This window comes from Alligator mississippiensis, chromosome 4 (assembly GCF_030867095.1).
Source record: "Alligator mississippiensis isolate rAllMis1 chromosome 4, rAllMis1, whole genome shotgun sequence".
Lineage (NCBI taxonomy): Eukaryota > Metazoa > Chordata > Crocodylia > Alligatoridae > Alligator > Alligator mississippiensis.
Window position 1 is genome coordinate 131704094 of NC_081827.1, and position 17946 is coordinate 131722039.

General features: G+C 43.7%; 1 protein-coding gene across 2 annotated transcripts in view; it reads left to right on the plus strand.

Moving 5' to 3' along the window:
• PARVG (parvin gamma) overlaps window positions 1–17227 on the plus strand; it is a 45619-nt gene extending 28392 nt beyond the window's left edge. For both annotated transcript variants that reach the window (XM_006263623.4, XM_019493161.2), the window contains exons 11-13: window positions 1772–1873; window positions 15244–15316; window positions 16899–17227. In XM_006263623.4, coding sequence (XP_006263685.1) covers window positions 1772–1873; window positions 15244–15316; window positions 16899–16984 — 261 coding nt within the window. In that variant the 3' untranslated portion in view covers window positions 16985–17227. The remainder of the gene's footprint in view (window positions 1–1771; window positions 1874–15243; window positions 15317–16898) is intronic.
• The last annotated feature ends 719 nt before the right edge of the window (window positions 17228–17946 follow it).

Genomic DNA, 17946 nt, shown 5'->3' on the forward strand with positions numbered 1-17946 from the left:
ATTGAAAGAGCTTTAGTCAAAGCACCCCTCCTGCCATTTTGAAGCCTGGGGCCCCTGAATACATGTGACACTGAGGCTGCTGGAGCGTGCTAATTAGCAGGCTCCAGAAGATTCAATTAAGTATGACGCATTCTAATTAGAATTAGCAGGCATTGGGCACATGTATAGGTGCCCTACTTGAGATTTAGGGGTGCCCTACTTGAGATGTGGTAAGGAAGCTTATATTTTATAGAGGGTTGATCAACCATAATCTGAAAATCAGGCTTCTTTAAAGTACCTGAGGCTGAGCCCCCACAATTTAGCCTATCCAAAATTACTAGTCATTTGTTCAATTCTAGGCCACAGTTTATGGAAATTCATATGTGAAAAGTTTACATCACATTATCAGTGTGGATGAGTTTAGCATGCTTGTGTCAGTGAAGAGAGATGGAATTGTAGCTGTGCTTCCTTTACCCCATTTCCTTTGGTGTGACTAGCCACGTTGGGTGCACATAGAAGGAACAGCCTTGTGCTCTCTGGAGTACAGAATTAATACATTGAGATAAATTAGGGTGAGAGGATTTCTTGTGTTGTTTGTTTTTCCTCCTCTGTATGCACATGCAAGGATTTTAGAGCAGTGTAGGCCACAACTAGCATTTTGTTTAATTGATTAAACACGCTGATGTGATGATAATTCCAGTGATTTGTGCTGAAGACTGAAGCATAAGCCATTATAATTCTATTGACTTTTCCTGATGGGGATGAGTTATAGGAATGGAAGTTCTGGAAGGATTACTGTCAAGTAAAAATAAGGGCTCTAATACTGTATAAATAAGGGCTCTGAGTACTAAATTATGACATTTTTTTTTATTACTAATGCATATTAGTGTTTTTCTATAGAACAGCATTTACCGTGTTTATTAAATACAAGACAGGGTTTTTTCTTCCATTCAGTATGGGGTCGGAAAGGGCCTTTGTCTTGGATCTGAGTACAAGCTTGGAGGGTAGGGAGGGGGGAAGGGGAAGGACAGGCAGCAGCTGCAGCGCCAACTCCACCCCTAGGCTCAGAGTCAGAGTTGGAGCCATAGCCCCTGCTTCCCCCCCCGTAGCCTCTGCTTCTCCCACCACTTCTTCTTGTCACCACCCTCCCACTGCTGCCTCTGCCTCACTGCCACATACCATCCATCTTGGCTCTAGCTCCAGTCTGCTCTGGCACAGGGTGCAGAACACATGCTGGCTCTGCCCTCTACCCAACCAGGTAGAAGCAGTTGCATCAGCAGTGGTTCTTGCCCCAGTCCTGGCCTCAGCCCTGGCTCTAGCTCTGAATCCAATGGAGCAGTGGCAGAGGGGCAGGCAATGCAGGGGACAGGCAGCAGGTTGGGCCAACTGGGAGGTGGGGCAGGTGGCAGCCAGGGTAGTCAATAGGGGATGCAGGCACAGGGGTGGCAGCCCACATGGGGGTGGGAAAGTGATGGAGGGGCAAGGGGCAGGTCACTTGATGCCCCTACCACCTGTCCCCTCACTTCCTGCCCCACTGCTGCTGGTTGCCTCACTGTGGTGTTAATGGGGGGGGGGGGGGTGACAAATTGAAGATGACCCTGAAATAATTAGATTCTATACATGGAAAAATTATAACAAATTTATAAATTTTCAAGGATAGAGTCTCATTATTGGGAGTTGTCTTAAATTTGAAATTGTCTTGGATTCAGGTAAATATAGTATCTTTTGATTCAGGAACTGTTAAAGGCCAGTTTAATATATAATATGCATCTTTATGTATTATTTATTATAGTTTGCAGATGGTGTCATCTTACTGTTGTTAATTGGACAACTTCAAGGTTTTTTCTTGAATTTAAGGGATTTCTTCCTAAATCCAAGTTCTGAAACAGAAATGGTAGGTTATTTTTATGTACTTAACCTGCAAACACCTTATGCACTTGCTTCTTTATGCCCGTGAATAGAATAATTGAAAATTCTGGTTCTACTGATGTATATAATGTTAAACATGCATAGGCATGTTTTCTGGATAGCAGGCTTGTCAGCAAACAGGAGAGTCATGCTATATACATTGATTTGAAAGCTGACAGAGATACCCTTCTTAAAGGCTGTACTGAAACCAGCTATGACCCTACAAAATGCAAGCTATTGTAAGATGCATTTGTTAACAAGATAAATACAAATGTGTGAATATGAAAGCAGTGTTAGACTGACAGCCCTAGAAACTGAATCTCCCACTTACAGAACTGAAACAATAGTACTGAGCCTATACAAAGTCTATTGCGTGCTTCCAGAGCTGTGCTATAAACATGAGCTAAAGTCATTCCCTATCTGCACTAAGTGATTTTCTTAATATCAGTTCATTGAACCTGTTAGCCAAGCTGAGAACCCTGGTCTGGGATAGATGATGTGTTTACATTGAGTGTAAACCAAAAATGGACACATAGCATAAACATCTATACCAGTGTAACTCACATAAGTCCAGTGTAGCATTACCTTGGGAGAAAATGGGCAAAATTGTGCTGGTCTGTTACCCCAGTGTAGATGCCATTTGTACAGACAAGCAGTACATGCTTTCCTGCCTTCGTGATAGCTCCTCTCAGGAGCACGTCCCCTGAAATATCTGCTTTTTATTAGAGGTGTACCAATACATTGGTCTGATATTGGATTGGCAACGATATAAAGAAAATTGATTGTATTGGAAATCGGCCTGATGTGGCCGATAATTTGGCTGATAAATGCCCCATGCGTGCGTGCAGCTGCAATCCAGCATGTAGGCAGCAAGGAAAGGGGCAGGGGTGGGGGGCAGATCAAGGTGGTGAGGGAGGGAGTGGGTCTGGGGTAGGGGCTGGTGCAAGCACTGCCCAGCTGAGGCAGAGTGGGCATGAGATGGAGCTGTGGCTCATCTGGGGGGTATAGGGAGGGGGGGCAGCTCCTGCGGCTGTGTACAACTCAGGAGGGCATGGGTAGGTGTGCCCCCAGATCAGTGTGGGGCATGGGCAGGGTGGGCTGCAGCTCTGGGCTGGGGCCAGGGCTGTGCCAGGCTCTTCCCAGCACATGGCAGGTGGCTGGTTGGGTTGGGGCTGCACTCGAGGCAGGTGGTGGCAGTGCTGGAAGGGGAGTTGGGGGGTGGGCTACGGCAAATTTTGGGGTGGCTGCAGCTCCCCCCACAACCTCTCTCCCAGTACTGCCACCACCCACCCCGAGCAGCACAGCCTGGCTCAGCCCCTCACCAGGAAGAGCCTGGCGCAGCCCTGGCCCCAGCCCACAGCTGCAGCCCCCCCTGCCTTTCCCCATGCAGACCTGGAGGCACACGCCCCCCACCATGCCCTCCCAGGGTGTGCACACTGTTGGGAGCCACCCCCCGCTCCCCGCAGATTAGCCACAGCTCCATCCTACATGTGCCCTGCTCTGGCTGGGCAGCACTGCCCCAGCCCCACTCCTCCCTCACTGCAGGGGCCTTGATTTTGCCCCTCCCCCCCACCCCTTCCCTCCTCCCTCCCCTCCTCCAAGCAGCTCATTTTGGGGTTGCAGGGACTAGGGGAAGGTGCCTTCTGCTTCTGCATGCACTCTCAGGCAAGCATGGGGTGCGTGTACCCCCGGGACCTGTGCGCGGGGCGAGGGCAGGCTGCTGCTGCAGGCTTGCCCCGAGTGTCAAACTTAGTTGCTACGGTACTAATACCAGTGTGTTCATTGGTGTACAATGCTGCTGAGTTGCCAGTTACTACTATTTTGTCGGTTGGTGGATTTTGTATGTGGAAGTCTTCCCACTGTAAACTAAACTGAGGTTGCTAAACTATTTCATATGAGCCTCTGAATAGTTCTGACATTGGGTCACTTCTGACTTAGGCTATATTCAGGCCAGGTACCTAAAAATAAGCATCAATTAATTCTATCTTTTAAAGAGTGGCATACAGCAAAGGAAGCCTCTTTTGGCCACAGCTTAAAAGTAAAGCTTCTTTTCCCCCAAAAGATCTGTTTCCACACTGCAAATATAACCACTCTTTGCTTTCCCGCAACATTACATATTTATAATGAAAATGTCCAAAAGATCATTAAAAAGTGAGAAATATGAACAACCTTTTGACCCAAACATCTCTAAATGCATTTGCATTTATTGAATTTTTTTGTCCAAATTTTCTCAATGAAAAATAGCTTTTTGAGAAATTGAGGGGGGAAAAAATGTACCACTTTGATCTTCTGATGCTTTGACAAATATATTCAAAACAAACCGTTTTCTTTCAAATTAATTCAAACAAAACTTTTTTATTTGAATGAAATTGATAATTTCACCCCCAATTCAATATTCTCCTCCCACTGTGAAAATTGTTCATCCAGTTCTATTCAGTCAGAAACAAAACATTTTAATTTCAAATAATTTGATAAAAAATGAGATTGCCTCATGAAAACAACTGAACAAATGAATATTTTTTATTCAAAATATTTTAAGATTTTTTTTAAATTGCCCCTTTTAATTAATAACATCACACAAATATTATGTAAGAGGTTTCTTCCCCCACTTTACAGTGATAAATCGTATAGTAACTGAGTGGCAGAGTTGGAATTAGAACCCAGAAATATTGCTTCTTATTTCTAGCCTTGGACCATTGTACCTTACTTTCAGACAGGAATCTACAGAGGGTGAGACTGATTCTACTACCATACCATATGTCTAAAGAAATTTCATTTCAATAATGTTGATCTCAGGCTAGGTGATCTACTAGGCTTACTTTTGAATGGTTAGTCAAAGCATTATTTACTCTTTTTTTTTTTTCATTTCTTGTGCATTAAATGATATTAAAAATCAGATAATGATAAAAAGAACTCTTACTACCCTAGTTCAGAGACTTTACTTTCATGTAAAACCCTTGCTCCAACCTCATTGTATATTCTAACTTCCCAACGCTTTAGAAATTAATTGGTACAGCAGAACATGACAATGTAACCTGTACTGCAAAACTCCTCTGAGATTTTAAAATATGTCATTCCTGTTATAAAGCAGTGACAACTAGTCACACCATAATGATGTTGATGGTATATCATCTTTCATTCAAGCTGAAATATGGTAGCTCAAAGCCAATAGACAACTTGTATAACTCAAGCACAGGAAATTAGGATGGGAGCTAACAATGGAAAAAATGGAGAAAAATCTGAGAAATAAAGCAAAATTTATGTGAAGCATTATAGGATATAGTAATGTAATTTCAAAAGAAACCAGAAATTTATTGCAGCTGGATCCTTGAGTAGCACAGATCATACGTACTTGGATCTCTCTTATTCTTTAGGTCAATGGCTATTGCTGCCTACTCATACCTGGGGACTCTGTGGATGATGTAGTCTCTGATCTCTTGCTTCACCATCCCTGTTGTATTAAAGATGACACTAATTTTTCCCTCCTGTCCTGTATTATGAGAGGAGATAAAAGCCTCACCTATTGTTAAGGTTGTCTAATGCTTCACAGTGTAAGACCCCTCTTGAACTATTTGGCTACAATTAACCAAGTATTTTTTTCAACTACGGTGATTATGCTGTTTTTAAGAATGAAGTTATGGAAAAATATATCATTACCCAATGTCAAAAGAAATTCTGATAAGTTTTTTTGAGGAGTTCCTGGGCTCTCATGCTTTCAAGCAGAGGGTTGTTTTTTTTTGTGTCCCTATGAAAAACTGCCCACGTGTGGGCACAGTTCTGAAAATTAGTTTGCACATGCACATTAGAAACTTTTTTAATTTGGTAACTACGTTCTCTGAAAATTACATCAGCACCAGTGGGTACCATCCCCTGACAGAACCTATGTGCTAATGCTGTGTGGGTGTCATCCTCACAGCATGAATAAGCATACTTCAACCTCAGGCCTGAAGAGGGAGGACTGCTTTTCCTCCAATTTGTTCCACCCAGGAGCTGAGGGACATTCTGGAACTGGGCACCAGAACTGAGAGCACTGAGCATAGGCTTTTCACTTAGTGATTCATATGAAGATGGACCCAGACAGGATGAAGGTGAAGGAAGGGAAAAAAACAACCCATGCTGGAATGCAGGAAGGTGAAGAAGAAAGAGGATGAAGAAGAGCAGAAGGAAAAGAATAAGAGCTGGAGGGAGCAGCAGCAGAGGATGAAGGCATCAGGACAGGAACAGATGGAGAGGCAGGCAGAAATCAGGACAACTTGGGGGGAAGAGTTGAAGAGGAAAAGATAGGGACAGGGCATGGAGTTGGGGCAGGGAACAGAGGCATGTGCATGGCAGGATGCACTATTTTGGGATTGAGGATTGGATCCCAATCATGCCATTACTACTTGCCAGTGTAGGGGGAGCCTAGGATCATGATCCTGGGCTCCCTGTACACCAGCTTGTTGAAATCTGTATGCCTGGTGAACCAGTGTGGTCTCAGGGCTAGGAAAATAATCAGCTAGTTGTTGGTCCCAGGGCTGGGACCATAATATAGCCAGTTTGAGACTCCGGTGGTGTCTCAAGGTTGGAACCAGCAATCAGCTGATTGTCAGTCTTGGCCCTGGGGCTGTACTGGAATCTTCAACTAGAGCCCCATGCACTGGGATGTCAGAAAACCATGTGTAGGGGTGGGCTGCACATGCAGTTTTTAAAGGTCTTGATGCACAGGGACCCTAGGACCAGAGAACCTCTTCTCATTCCAGGGTCGCTTTGCCTGGGATGTATTAAATGCCTTGCTCCACAACTCCAGCAGTCAACCTTCCAGATCATGGGGATGCCAGTGGCTTCCCACAATCTGGCATCCCTGGCCCAGCTGATGAGGTCCCCTGTCTCAGCACCCTGAAAACAGTGTGGGACAGCTCCATCTAGGGCTGCACCACAGGGTTGTCAGCCTGTTGACATGAAAGGGTCTGTCAACTAAGATCCCCCATGAAGCCAGCATCAGGCTGCATGGAGGGGAGCCTGCCACATGTTCAGTTTAAGGCATAATTTGACATATTTTGTGGAATAATTTGGTGGCTTGTTTCCTACTTTTGTCATGTCATTAATTGCCTGAACATATGGCCAGGTCACTTCTTAAGACACAGTTAACTGGTCAATCTTGACTTAAGTGTAATGGTTGCCAGGGTCCTCAGGAACGGCATTGGGTGAGAAGGGAAGAAAACATCTTCCTATTTACTTGGTGATTTCACTAAGTAATCTTTTTTATTCATTCTAGTTTAAACAGTTTGTAGCTTTACAGTTCTCTAGCTCTCTAATCCTTTGTTTGCTATCTGATTGGTGAACACTTCAAATCTAGGTTTAGACTGTTTTCTCTGCTTCTAATCACAGAACCAGGTGGCAATGCAAAGGTGTTGCATCTGTCTGGAATGAAATACAACTCTTGCTTGGCTTATGCAGAGTGTCATTTCAGCTTGAAGTGTAGGGAGATAATAAGGAACATCATGTCAGTGCGGTACAATGTACCTCCTAAAGGACAGATTGATCAGTAGCAAGTGAAATGTATGAGGAAGCAAGGAGTTGTTAAAAGGTGTGGGTGTCACTTCTGGTTTCTCCTGCTGTTTTCCAAGGATAATTTTTTGAGGCCTTTGCTTTTTGTACTATAGGCCTCCTATACATGGATATCAAAGCTGCTTCAATGCGCTGTAATTGCAGCATGTCAGAGCAGATTCCAGCATCACGTGTATCAGTGTGTCTGCCCTGAAAAATGGTGGTGGAGGTATTTTAACTAAAGCTTGTTCAATGAACTTTAATTAAAGTGCCCCAATGCCATTTTCCAGCACAGGGATGCTGATACATGCGATGCTCCAGTTGCTTTAATTAGAGAGATTCTAGGAGTCACTCTAATTAAAGCACCCCCACCCCTGCCTCCCAAAGCATTGTATTTAAAGGAATAGGATCTTTTAATGTAAATACCCAACCTACATTACAATGATTTAAAGTTGGGAGTAGAATCTGGGTTTTAGATATAATTAATCAAAAATCTACCGTTCTGTTGTTTTTTTTAATGCCAATAGATAAATGCATGCTCCCACATAGTTTTTCTCAAGGAAAGAGCCAAGAGGGGAGTACATAGGAACTGTAAATGCTTGATTCCCAGTAATGCATTTACTCTCTTACAGATAACATGAGGTAACATCAACAATGTAATACTTAGTACTTTTAAGGCCAAAAATTTCAAACGTTTATGATTTTACACAGAAAATGAGAAACTTACTGCAAACTATATATTTTTTAGAATTACCCCATATATGTTGCCAATATATTAAATTGGGGCAGGCAGGGGAAGACACAACTGGAAAAAAATACTTTGTTAGGCATACATCTAGCATATTTTCAGAGGCGTCTAAATGAAAGTGTTAAATAAAACACTTCTTCTTCTTTCTCTAATAAACAGGGGGGAGGGAGAGCTCCTTGTGACAACTGTAGGTGTTGTAGGGCTTGCTGCCACTGCCCTGAGTTCGTTTTCCTACAGGCGGTGACAGGGTGGACCTTGGCTTTGGATCACCTGGTCTGCCAGGAAGTCAATCTTAGGCTTTCTCACCTGCCATGACTTTGATGTTATTATATTGCTAGGAGGCAATGCCCAAGGTGATGCTACCAGTCTCAATCCCTGTTTTCTTCTGTGGGGCTCCAAAACCTCCCCTTTACCCCACCCTAGCCTCTCCAGATGACACTTGTAGTTCTCTGCAGCCAGATCTTAATACTGCCTGTCAGTCTATTATTCCGCACTTAGCCACCAGGGAGACTGTCAGCTTGGTTAGGTGCACATCTTTCCAGGGGAGGCCTTGGCCTGTGCTCAAATATCCAAAGAAAACAAAAGAAAGCAAAACCCCGACTGCTCTCAATCTCTTTGCCAGACTCAATCCATGTCCCCTTCACCTGGGGTCAGGCTCTCATGTCCCAATCACAACAAAAAAAATCATAGATTCATAGATTCGTAGATGTTAGGGTCGGAAGGGACCTCAATAGATCATCGAGTCTGACCCCCTACATAGGCAGGAAAGAGTGCTGGGTCTAGATGACCCCAGCTAGATGCATATCCAACCTCCTCTTGAAGACCCCCAGGGTAGGGGAGAGCACCACCTCCTTTGGGAGTCCATTCCAGACCTTGGCCACTCTAACTGTGAAGAAGTTCTTCCTAATGTCCAATCTAAATCTGCTCTCTGCTAGCTTGTGGCCATTATTTCTTGTAACCCCTGGGGGCGCCTTGGTGAATAAAACCTCACCAATTCCCTTCTGTGCCCCCGTGATGAACTTATAGGCAGTGTTACCAAATTTGCCCATTACCTTGGGGTGTGCTCATTTATTAGGGATAGTTTCTAGGGTCTTGGTGATTCTGTCAATGTGCTGCTTGTGTTACTATACGGAGGTGTATTTCTCCCTTCTGCAAGCCCTCACCCCCAGTGGAGCTATCTTGCAGGACTCAATCTCAATGGGACTGGGTTCCTCCAGTTACCAAATCGGTCATACACACAAACACATACAAATTAACATGACACGCCTGACCTGGCTGGGCTGATCAGCATGGGCAGGCTGACACCCTCATATGCCAAGAATCAGTTCATAAGAGCAACAATAAAATGCAGTTAAACACAAGCACACAGGTAAACAGAATCCCTCTGAATCCGGCTGGGTGTCCAGCTGACACCCTCATGGGCCAGCATTCAGTTCATAAGGGCACGTCTGAGTCAAACTGGGTCAATCAGCCTGTACAAGCTGATCCCTTTATGTGTTTCAAACTCAGCACGTCCCAATCTTTGGCCTCTTGATGAGCAGACCCCACAATAATTTGGGCTTCACAGGAATCTTTAGCATAGGTAAAAGAAGCGTTGCTGTAGAGCACGGGCGGAAAGAGAAGCAGAGAAGGAAAAGTATACCCAATTACTACCAGTTTGACTATAAAAGTTATTTATTGCTAAGCATATGAAATATATAATAGTACTAGTAGTAATAGACATGCAAAAGAAAAACAAACACAAACAATGACAATACTACCCTGGTTTCACTAAGTATTTGGGGAAACTTAGCTCAAGCTTAACTAATACAGTTCAGGTTCAGAAGTTTATGCCTAGACAGAAGAGAGAGCGCTGTAATCTCACCTAGTCCACAGTACTCAGGCTGCAAAGCTGACAGGCACAGTCCGTAGCACAATAGAGAGATGATCTGTTCTTCCAGCATCCCAAGAATGACAGGGGATGGTGTCAGCACAGGAGTTTTCTTCTTCTTTCTTTTTCCTTCTTTCTTCCTGCTTCTTCTTCTTTTTCTTTCTTTCTCCTTTTTTTTAAGCACACACACTTACAGATTTTTATACCCTCAGTTCAGCTGCTTCGAAGCACCCCCAGTAGTGTAAATCATTGTCTTTTCTATTGACAAGGGGTTATCTGGTTTGGACCATCTCAGGAAACTGATTGATAATCAGGAAACACTTAAGATTAGGGAGTAACCCAAATACTTGGGAGCCAGCTTGAAATTCCTATGGATGGCAGATATACTGATGGGATATCTCATGGTTTCTTCAGGAACAATAGATAGCTTGCAGCATCAGGATTTGGGATTTTTACTTGTTGTGCACAAGCCTCAGCTTAGCATGACTTTTCCAGATTTTACTATAGTCTTTTAACAGACTTAAAGCAATTATTGGAGTGCTCATAACCTTTTGTGGAGAGGACTTCCACCAGTCGTCTCGGGAAAGATACGACAACACCTGGGATTAGGGCTCCAGCAGGCTGGATGCTGTGATGAACCCTTAACCATTGTTCAAATGTTGCCCATACCCCCTCGGACTCGGTCTCTTGCCTCAGCATTCCCTAACCCAGCAACCGAGTTTTAGTCAATCAAGTTTAAATAGGCCTCCCATACTGGGACCGGGGAATGTACGGCCCGAGATGCCTATTAAACTTAGAGCTGTGTGTGTGTGTCTGGGGGGGAGAAAAGTCCTTAGCAAATCCAGATTAGAACTGGTCTGATAAATGCTGAGCTGGGTGTGTGTGAACATGGGTTGATTAACATTGGAAGCACAGATTCCCCATCATGCAGCGCTCTCCTGCTTCTCTGGTCCCAGAATTCACTGCAGTCTCTGCTTCAGGCTTTCTGTTTTCCATCTCTCATGTAAATGAATGGTCATCTGGTTCCATCTCAGATGTAAATGAGACCTAGGGCAGTTGTTTCACTCTTATCACCCTTATCTGGAGAGTTTTAGGTGCGTCTCTCACTGCATCTTAATCAGTTTCGTTTAGGTGGGGGGGGGGGGAGGATGAATCCTTGTGAGTCAGACAGACTGCATCCTGTGCCAGGGTTGCCCAAGAATACAGAGCTGAGGTGTAACAGCAGCCACAAGGTTGCCTCTCAACCTTCTCTTGCGGAGGCTGAAGAGGTCCAGGTGCCCCAGTCTCTCCTCGTAGGGCTTGGCCTGCAAGCCCTTAACCATACAAGTGGCCCTTCTCTGGACCCTCTCTAGTTTATCCGCATCCCTCTTGAAGTATAGTGCCCAGAATTGCATGCAGAACTCTAACTGTGGTCTGACCAGTGCCCGATATAGGGGAAGTATCACCTCTTTGGATCTATTCGTCATGCATCTGCTGATGCACGGTAAAGGGCCATTAGCTTTTCTGATGGTTTCGTCACACTGCCGACTCATGTTCCTCTTGGAGTCCACAAGGACTCCAAGCCACCCAGCAGGTCATTTCCTAGGCAGTAGGTGTGCTGGACATTTTTCCTCCCTAGGTGCAGCATTTTGCATTTCTCCTTGTTGAATTGCATTCTGTTGTTTTCTGCCCACATGTCCAATCTATCCAGGTCTGCTTGCAGCTGTTCCCTGCCCTCCAGCGTGTCCACTTGTCCCCACAGTTTTGTATAATCCGCAAACTTGGACAGAGTACACTTCACTCCCTTGTCCAAGTCGCTGATGAAGACATTGAAGAGTATCGGTCCTAGGACCAAGCCCTGCGGGACCCCACTGCCCACACCCTTCCAGGTTGAAACCGACCCATCCACCACGACTCTCTGGGTGCGACCCTCTAGCCAATTCACCACCCACCGGACTGCGTAGTCATCCAAGTCACAGCCTCTTAACTTGTTCACCAGTACGGGGTGAGATACTGTATCGAAGGCCTTCCCGAAGTCTAAGTATACGACATCAACCCCTACTCCTGCGTCCAGGCGTTTTGTAACCTGGTCATAAAAAGATACTAGATTAGTCAGGCATGATCTACCTGCTACGAACCCGTGCTGGTTTCCCCTCAGCATAATTAAGCCTGCCGGGCTCTCGCAAATGTGAGCCTTGATAATTTTTTCAAAGACTTTGCCAAGGATGGAGGTGAGACTGACTGGCCAATAGTTGCCCGGGTCCTCCTTCCACCCCTTCTTGAAAATGGGGACCACGTTGACCCTTTTCCAGTCCTCTGGGGCTTGGCCTGTGCGCCACGAGCGTTCAAATATTCCTGCCAATGGCTGTGCAGTGACGTTGACCAGTGCCTTCAGTACCCTCGGATGGAGCTCATCCGGGTCTGCCAACTTAAAGGCATCCAGATCCTCCAAGTGAATCTGCACCATCTCAGGATCTACGCATGGTAGTCTGGCGCCTTGCTGCTGCCTGTCTACAATCCCAGTGAGAGACTTGTCTTGCCCCTCTCTTAGGCACACTGAGGCAAAGAACTCGTTGTGGAGTTCAGCCTTGTCCCCCCTGTCCGTCACCAATTGCTTCTGCCCATTTAGTAGGGGTCCTATTCCTCCCTGGGCCTTCCTTTTACTCCCTATATATCTAAAAAACAATTTTCTGTTATCCTTTACTTGGGATGCCATCCTCATCCATGGTAGCTTTGGCCCATCTAACTGCCTCCCTACAAGCGTGAGCAGAGGAGGTATACTCCTCTTTGGTAACCTCTCCCTGTTTCTACTTTTTATGTGCCCCCCTTTTGGCCCATAGGCTGCCCTGGATTTCTCTGGTCAGCCAAGTAAGCCTCAGTTCATCAGCCATCAGTTCAGTCACTGCTCTGCACAAGCCTGCTCTGGCTTACTCATGAGCATTCACAGTCCCAATGGGATTTCTCCCATGTGCAGTGAGGCTCTAACCTGGAACAGCAATTCTTCTGGCCTTTTCCCCAGATCCTCAGGTGTCACTCCACTCCAGGGATGATTAGTAGCCTTGTGTGTGCAGGCCTTCGCCTGCCTCTTTCTCAGGGTCACACCCCCAGGGTTCCTCTAGCAAGTTTCACAACACTTGCCTGCCAGGATGCTCAGCCACTCCTCTCTCTGGCTTGCAGGGAATTTACCCCTCTCTGACCCCACTCTGCCTGAAATACCTTGGAGCAGCTTCCTTCCTCCAATCTGGAGTGAGATGCTGCTCTGGAAGTGTGATAATTGCTTCTCTTCCCTTCCAGTCTCCAGCTGCAGTGCCACCAGCCCTCCATGTTGTAAGTATTGCTTGCTTTCACCTTCTCTGTCTGTTACTGCTGGCTGCTTTTCTTCTCCTGACCTCCCCTGCCCAGCATGTAAGGCAACTCGGGGATTTTGTTTGCTTTCTCTCACTCCTTCATACTCCTCATCTCACAAATACATATAAGAAAACGTCATTAAATGCATTGCTTATCATTAAACTGCTGCCAAAAGCAGCATGTACTCAGTAATGGAAACTGAGTATGAATTTGATTAAACGTAGCCAACACTCAGCATGACTTCAAAACACATGGCCCATGTGCTGACAGGAACCTACCACAAGAATAGGTTGGTACAACCCATCTGAATAAAATACATGGTAGCATCCATTAAGCACAGTCCACCTCAGTGTCGAATCTTTTTTCAAGTCAAGGTGAGCTACTACAATGAATACATTTTTACTTCCCCCTTTGCTCCCACAGTTGATCTGTGTCTTTTTTTCCCATTTCCAATGATTCCTGTTTCTACATCAGCTTTAAATGCCTGGCAAATATTACCAAATAGGCCCCCAAAGAATTCACCAAGAATCCCTCTGTTGCCTCCTCTCTCAGGCTGTTATATACAATTAGTGTGGCCCTGCCCTCTGAGGTGAAGCCAGACCAGGTTGCCTTGTGCCTCATCTGCATACAAAATTCTAGAGGATCCCAGGACTTGTGACAGGAACACCCAATTGTAGTCATGAGTGGGGGGCTAATTAGCACATGGATCCTTTGTAGGGGGGGGGGATATCTGGAGAACACATATGCTGAGCTGTGGGTCACCATGGCCTGAAATGATGTTGACTCTGCTGGGGCCCAACCCAGTGAACTATATGGTAAAACATAACCCTTTTGGCTTTGGACTAATGACATGTATATTTGTATTATATATAAGTAGATGCCAAAGTGCTACTTAAAAGTGTGTTTATGGAGTGCTAAAACTTGCAGCAGTTTCAAAAACACTGAAATACATTAATTCTGGATGAACTAAATCTATGCGTATTTTCTGCAAATGACTACAGCTGTGTATATTTCAAGGTCTTTTCTTTTTTTTTTTTTAATTTGCTCCTCATTTTCTTATGCTCAGGGAGAGCAGGGTCTGACAAAGGCAGGAGGAAGGAGCCACAAGGGAAAGAAGTTGTGGGCGGGGGGAGGAGGAGCAGAGGGTAAAGGGGCTACCTAGTCCCGCAGATTTTTTTCTCCTGCTGTAGCAGTGGGAAGGGAGCAAATTCCAGACAAACCTCCAATAATTAGATTCTATACCTGGAAGATTATATCAAATTTATAATTTTTTCATATATAGAATCTCATTATTGGGGGTAGTCATAATCAGGGTCATCTTATATTTGAGTAAATAAGGTCATTTCTTACTGGAAACTTGGTTTTACTTTTTTCATTTGGTAAAAGTGACAGCAGGCACTCCATCAGAACCAAAAACAGCATGAAAAAATATTTCAGAACCAATTCCAACTCTCATTACAATTATTTAAGATGCTGATTCTCAACCAGGGTACCATAGCACCATGGGTTGCCTTAAGATCTTTTTAAAGATGCTTCAGGGTGCCATGAAATGTTAGCACAGTTTGGTGTGCAGACCTGATTCACAAGGTAAATTCAGTATTCACGAGGTAAATTCACTATTTGATATTTCAAATAGGAATCCACTGTACAGCATTGAAAAGATTCTGACCTGTTGTGGTCTTCCTGAGTTCTTTGCAACAAATGAATTGCTCGATTATATTTCTACAGTAAAAAATGAGTGAAAACTAAAAATGAGCATTTTGCAAGGGGTGCCTTGAGTCCAAAAAGGTTCAGAAATACTGATTTAAGAACTAAAGTACCTCCTGTATGCCTGTAGTTAAAGTTGTTTTTCTGTTCCATTGATCTCACCTTTCCCTATCAACAGCTTCACAATGTTAACCTTGTCATGGACTTGCTGACAGATGAAGGAGTTCTAAATGTTCATCTCAACCCTGAAGGTGAGTGATAACAAAGATCTTGTTCTGGAAGAGAAATGGCAATTCATTAAATCAATTGTAAAAGCTTCTTCAACATGACACCCATACACTATACAATATTTCCTTTTCCGCACATTGCCTCACTTGCAGTTGATATTAAGAATGTCACATTTTGTTTAACTTTCTTCCTGTCTACACTAGCAACAGTTCTCCTGATGTAATACCTCCTGGTTATTAAGCTGACACTTTTTAAAACCAGACTGAAATGATCTAAAATACATTAGTCATTGTTAAAATTACATTTAGGAACAGAGCCAGGTGGGAAACAATTTTTCTCTCTCTCAAAAAGATTTGATATTTGAATTTGCTGTTTGTGTGTACATGGTCGTGCATGTTCTGTGTTGGGCTAATAACCTTCTAAATGCCTTGAGGGTTTCATGAAGAATCAGGGAGAGACCCACCCTGAAACAGCCAAAAGCTCAATGAGTGGTGCAGTCATGCGGGCTGTGGACCATGCTTGATTCAGAGCTGAGATACTGCAATCAGTTTCCCATGGCTCTGGTAACCTCCAGTATTGGATGTTCTCAACTGGTCTCTCTTCCTGTCATTTTGACTGGTATATTTGTTCCCTGAAGGGTCCAGTTTGGAAAAAATCAATATTTTTGATGAAAAAACATGTAACAATTCCAACCACATTTACTTGGTAATAAGAGTATCTGTTGTGGGGCCCTGTTTCCAGAATCATGACATGAATGGATTAATAGATTTTTAAAGCCAGGAGGGACTATGAGGGTAATCTTTCTTGACATCTTGCATAACATGGACCATCTAAATTTAGCTAATCATATCAGCATAAAGCACAATAACTAGTTGATGAACTGGAGCATGCCTATTAGAAAGACATCAGGTCTTCATTTAAAGATGTAAAGTTTTTGGCATTTCATGTTTTCCCTTAGTACACAGTTCCAGTGTTTAAAAAAATGGCATTTTTCTAGTTGGATGGTTCATTCACAGACGGCCATTATGTGGTGTGTGTGGGTGTGGGCATGCATGCCCAAATGAAAATACAGACAAGCATGTACACATCTCTCACATGAGGGTCTTCCATTTGTAAATGCATTTGTTGGATTTAATTTAAATTAAGACTGGGTAGCAATATCTTGTACCCTTCCAGAATGTGGGAGCTGATAATTGCAACGTTCAAAAACCAAAAAAAAAAAAAAGTGCAAACATTTGAAAAACAGGGAATAAAGAGTTAATGTAATACCTGCTATCACTCATAACATGGTACACTCATAATAAAACTATAGGTGTAAAGTCCTATTAAATTTCTAGTGTCTTTTCTGCCAGTGTAGAGTTATTTTTTACTATATATTATATGACCTTTCTCCAGTGACGTGTCTCTAATTGATTTCAGAAATCATGAAAACCCGAAAATCCTATGGTTCCTCTTTTGCTTCTCACTCAATTACTTTGTCTAAATTTACTTTATAATTTGAGAACAGTGGAAGATGGTGTTCATTGCTTTGACAGTTGGCATCTATCTATTTCAAGGATTTCTAATGTTTCCAATCTGGTTTGTTACTTTCTTATGTATCCACAGATATCATGTGCAGAGATGTGAAGACCATACTGAAGATTTTATATTGCTTATATTCCAAATACAAGACCAAAAAACGTGAAGACTGAAAGCAAGACATAGATTTTCCTCCTGGTGCATTATAAGATCAATTTTTTTGTTTCGTTGTGTTTGCCACTTTGCATGTATATCCACCTGTGCTTGATTTGCTTGCAAACATGTGTTTAATGAAACATGTATGAGTGGAAAGTTGCACTTATATAACTTGGGCTGCCAGCAATAAAAATAGGCATGGTAGATTTTGATTTTGATTTTTTAAAAATAATTTTGAAATAAATGCTTAAAAATAAAAATTAATAGTATCCATTGATTTTTATCAATTTAAGTAGTTAAATTAACAATATAAAGATCTTCTGCCCCTGGGATGGCAAAAAACCCAAGAACCCTAAAAACAAAAAAAAATTGACAAGGCCAAGACAACACCAAAACCTGTATCTTTTTAAATTGGAGTCTTTCTCTCCACGTACCAATCTCACCAGTAGGCTGCTTTGCTTCTTTTTACAGTCTCTCCTCCATTCTCGGCAGCTGAGTTAGAATCATAGAATCGATGAACCAGAAGGGACCTGTAAGATCATCAGGTCTGGTCCCCTGTCATGGGCAGGAGGTTACTGGGCTCAAATGAGTTCAACAAGGTGCTTATCCAGTCTCACCTCCAAGGATGCCAACTGCACCACCTCTGCTGTGCTCCAGATTCTGGTAACCCTTATGGAGAAAAAAGTTGGTTGGTTTTTTTTTTTTATGTCCAGCCTAAATTTTCCCTCTTTTAGCTTGTGCCCATTGGTGCTCATCCTTCCGAGGTGCTTACCTGAAGAGTTGCTCCCCTAGATCTTGTTGCTCACCCCTTACGTACGTGCAGGCAGCTATCAAGTCACCTCTCAGTCTTCTCTTACTCAGACTGAACAGGCCTAGTTCCAAGAGTCTCTCCTTAACGGGCCTATCCTCCAGGCCCCTGATCATATGGGTGGCCATTCCTCCTACCCTATCAAGCCTATCTTCATCCTTTCTGAAGTGT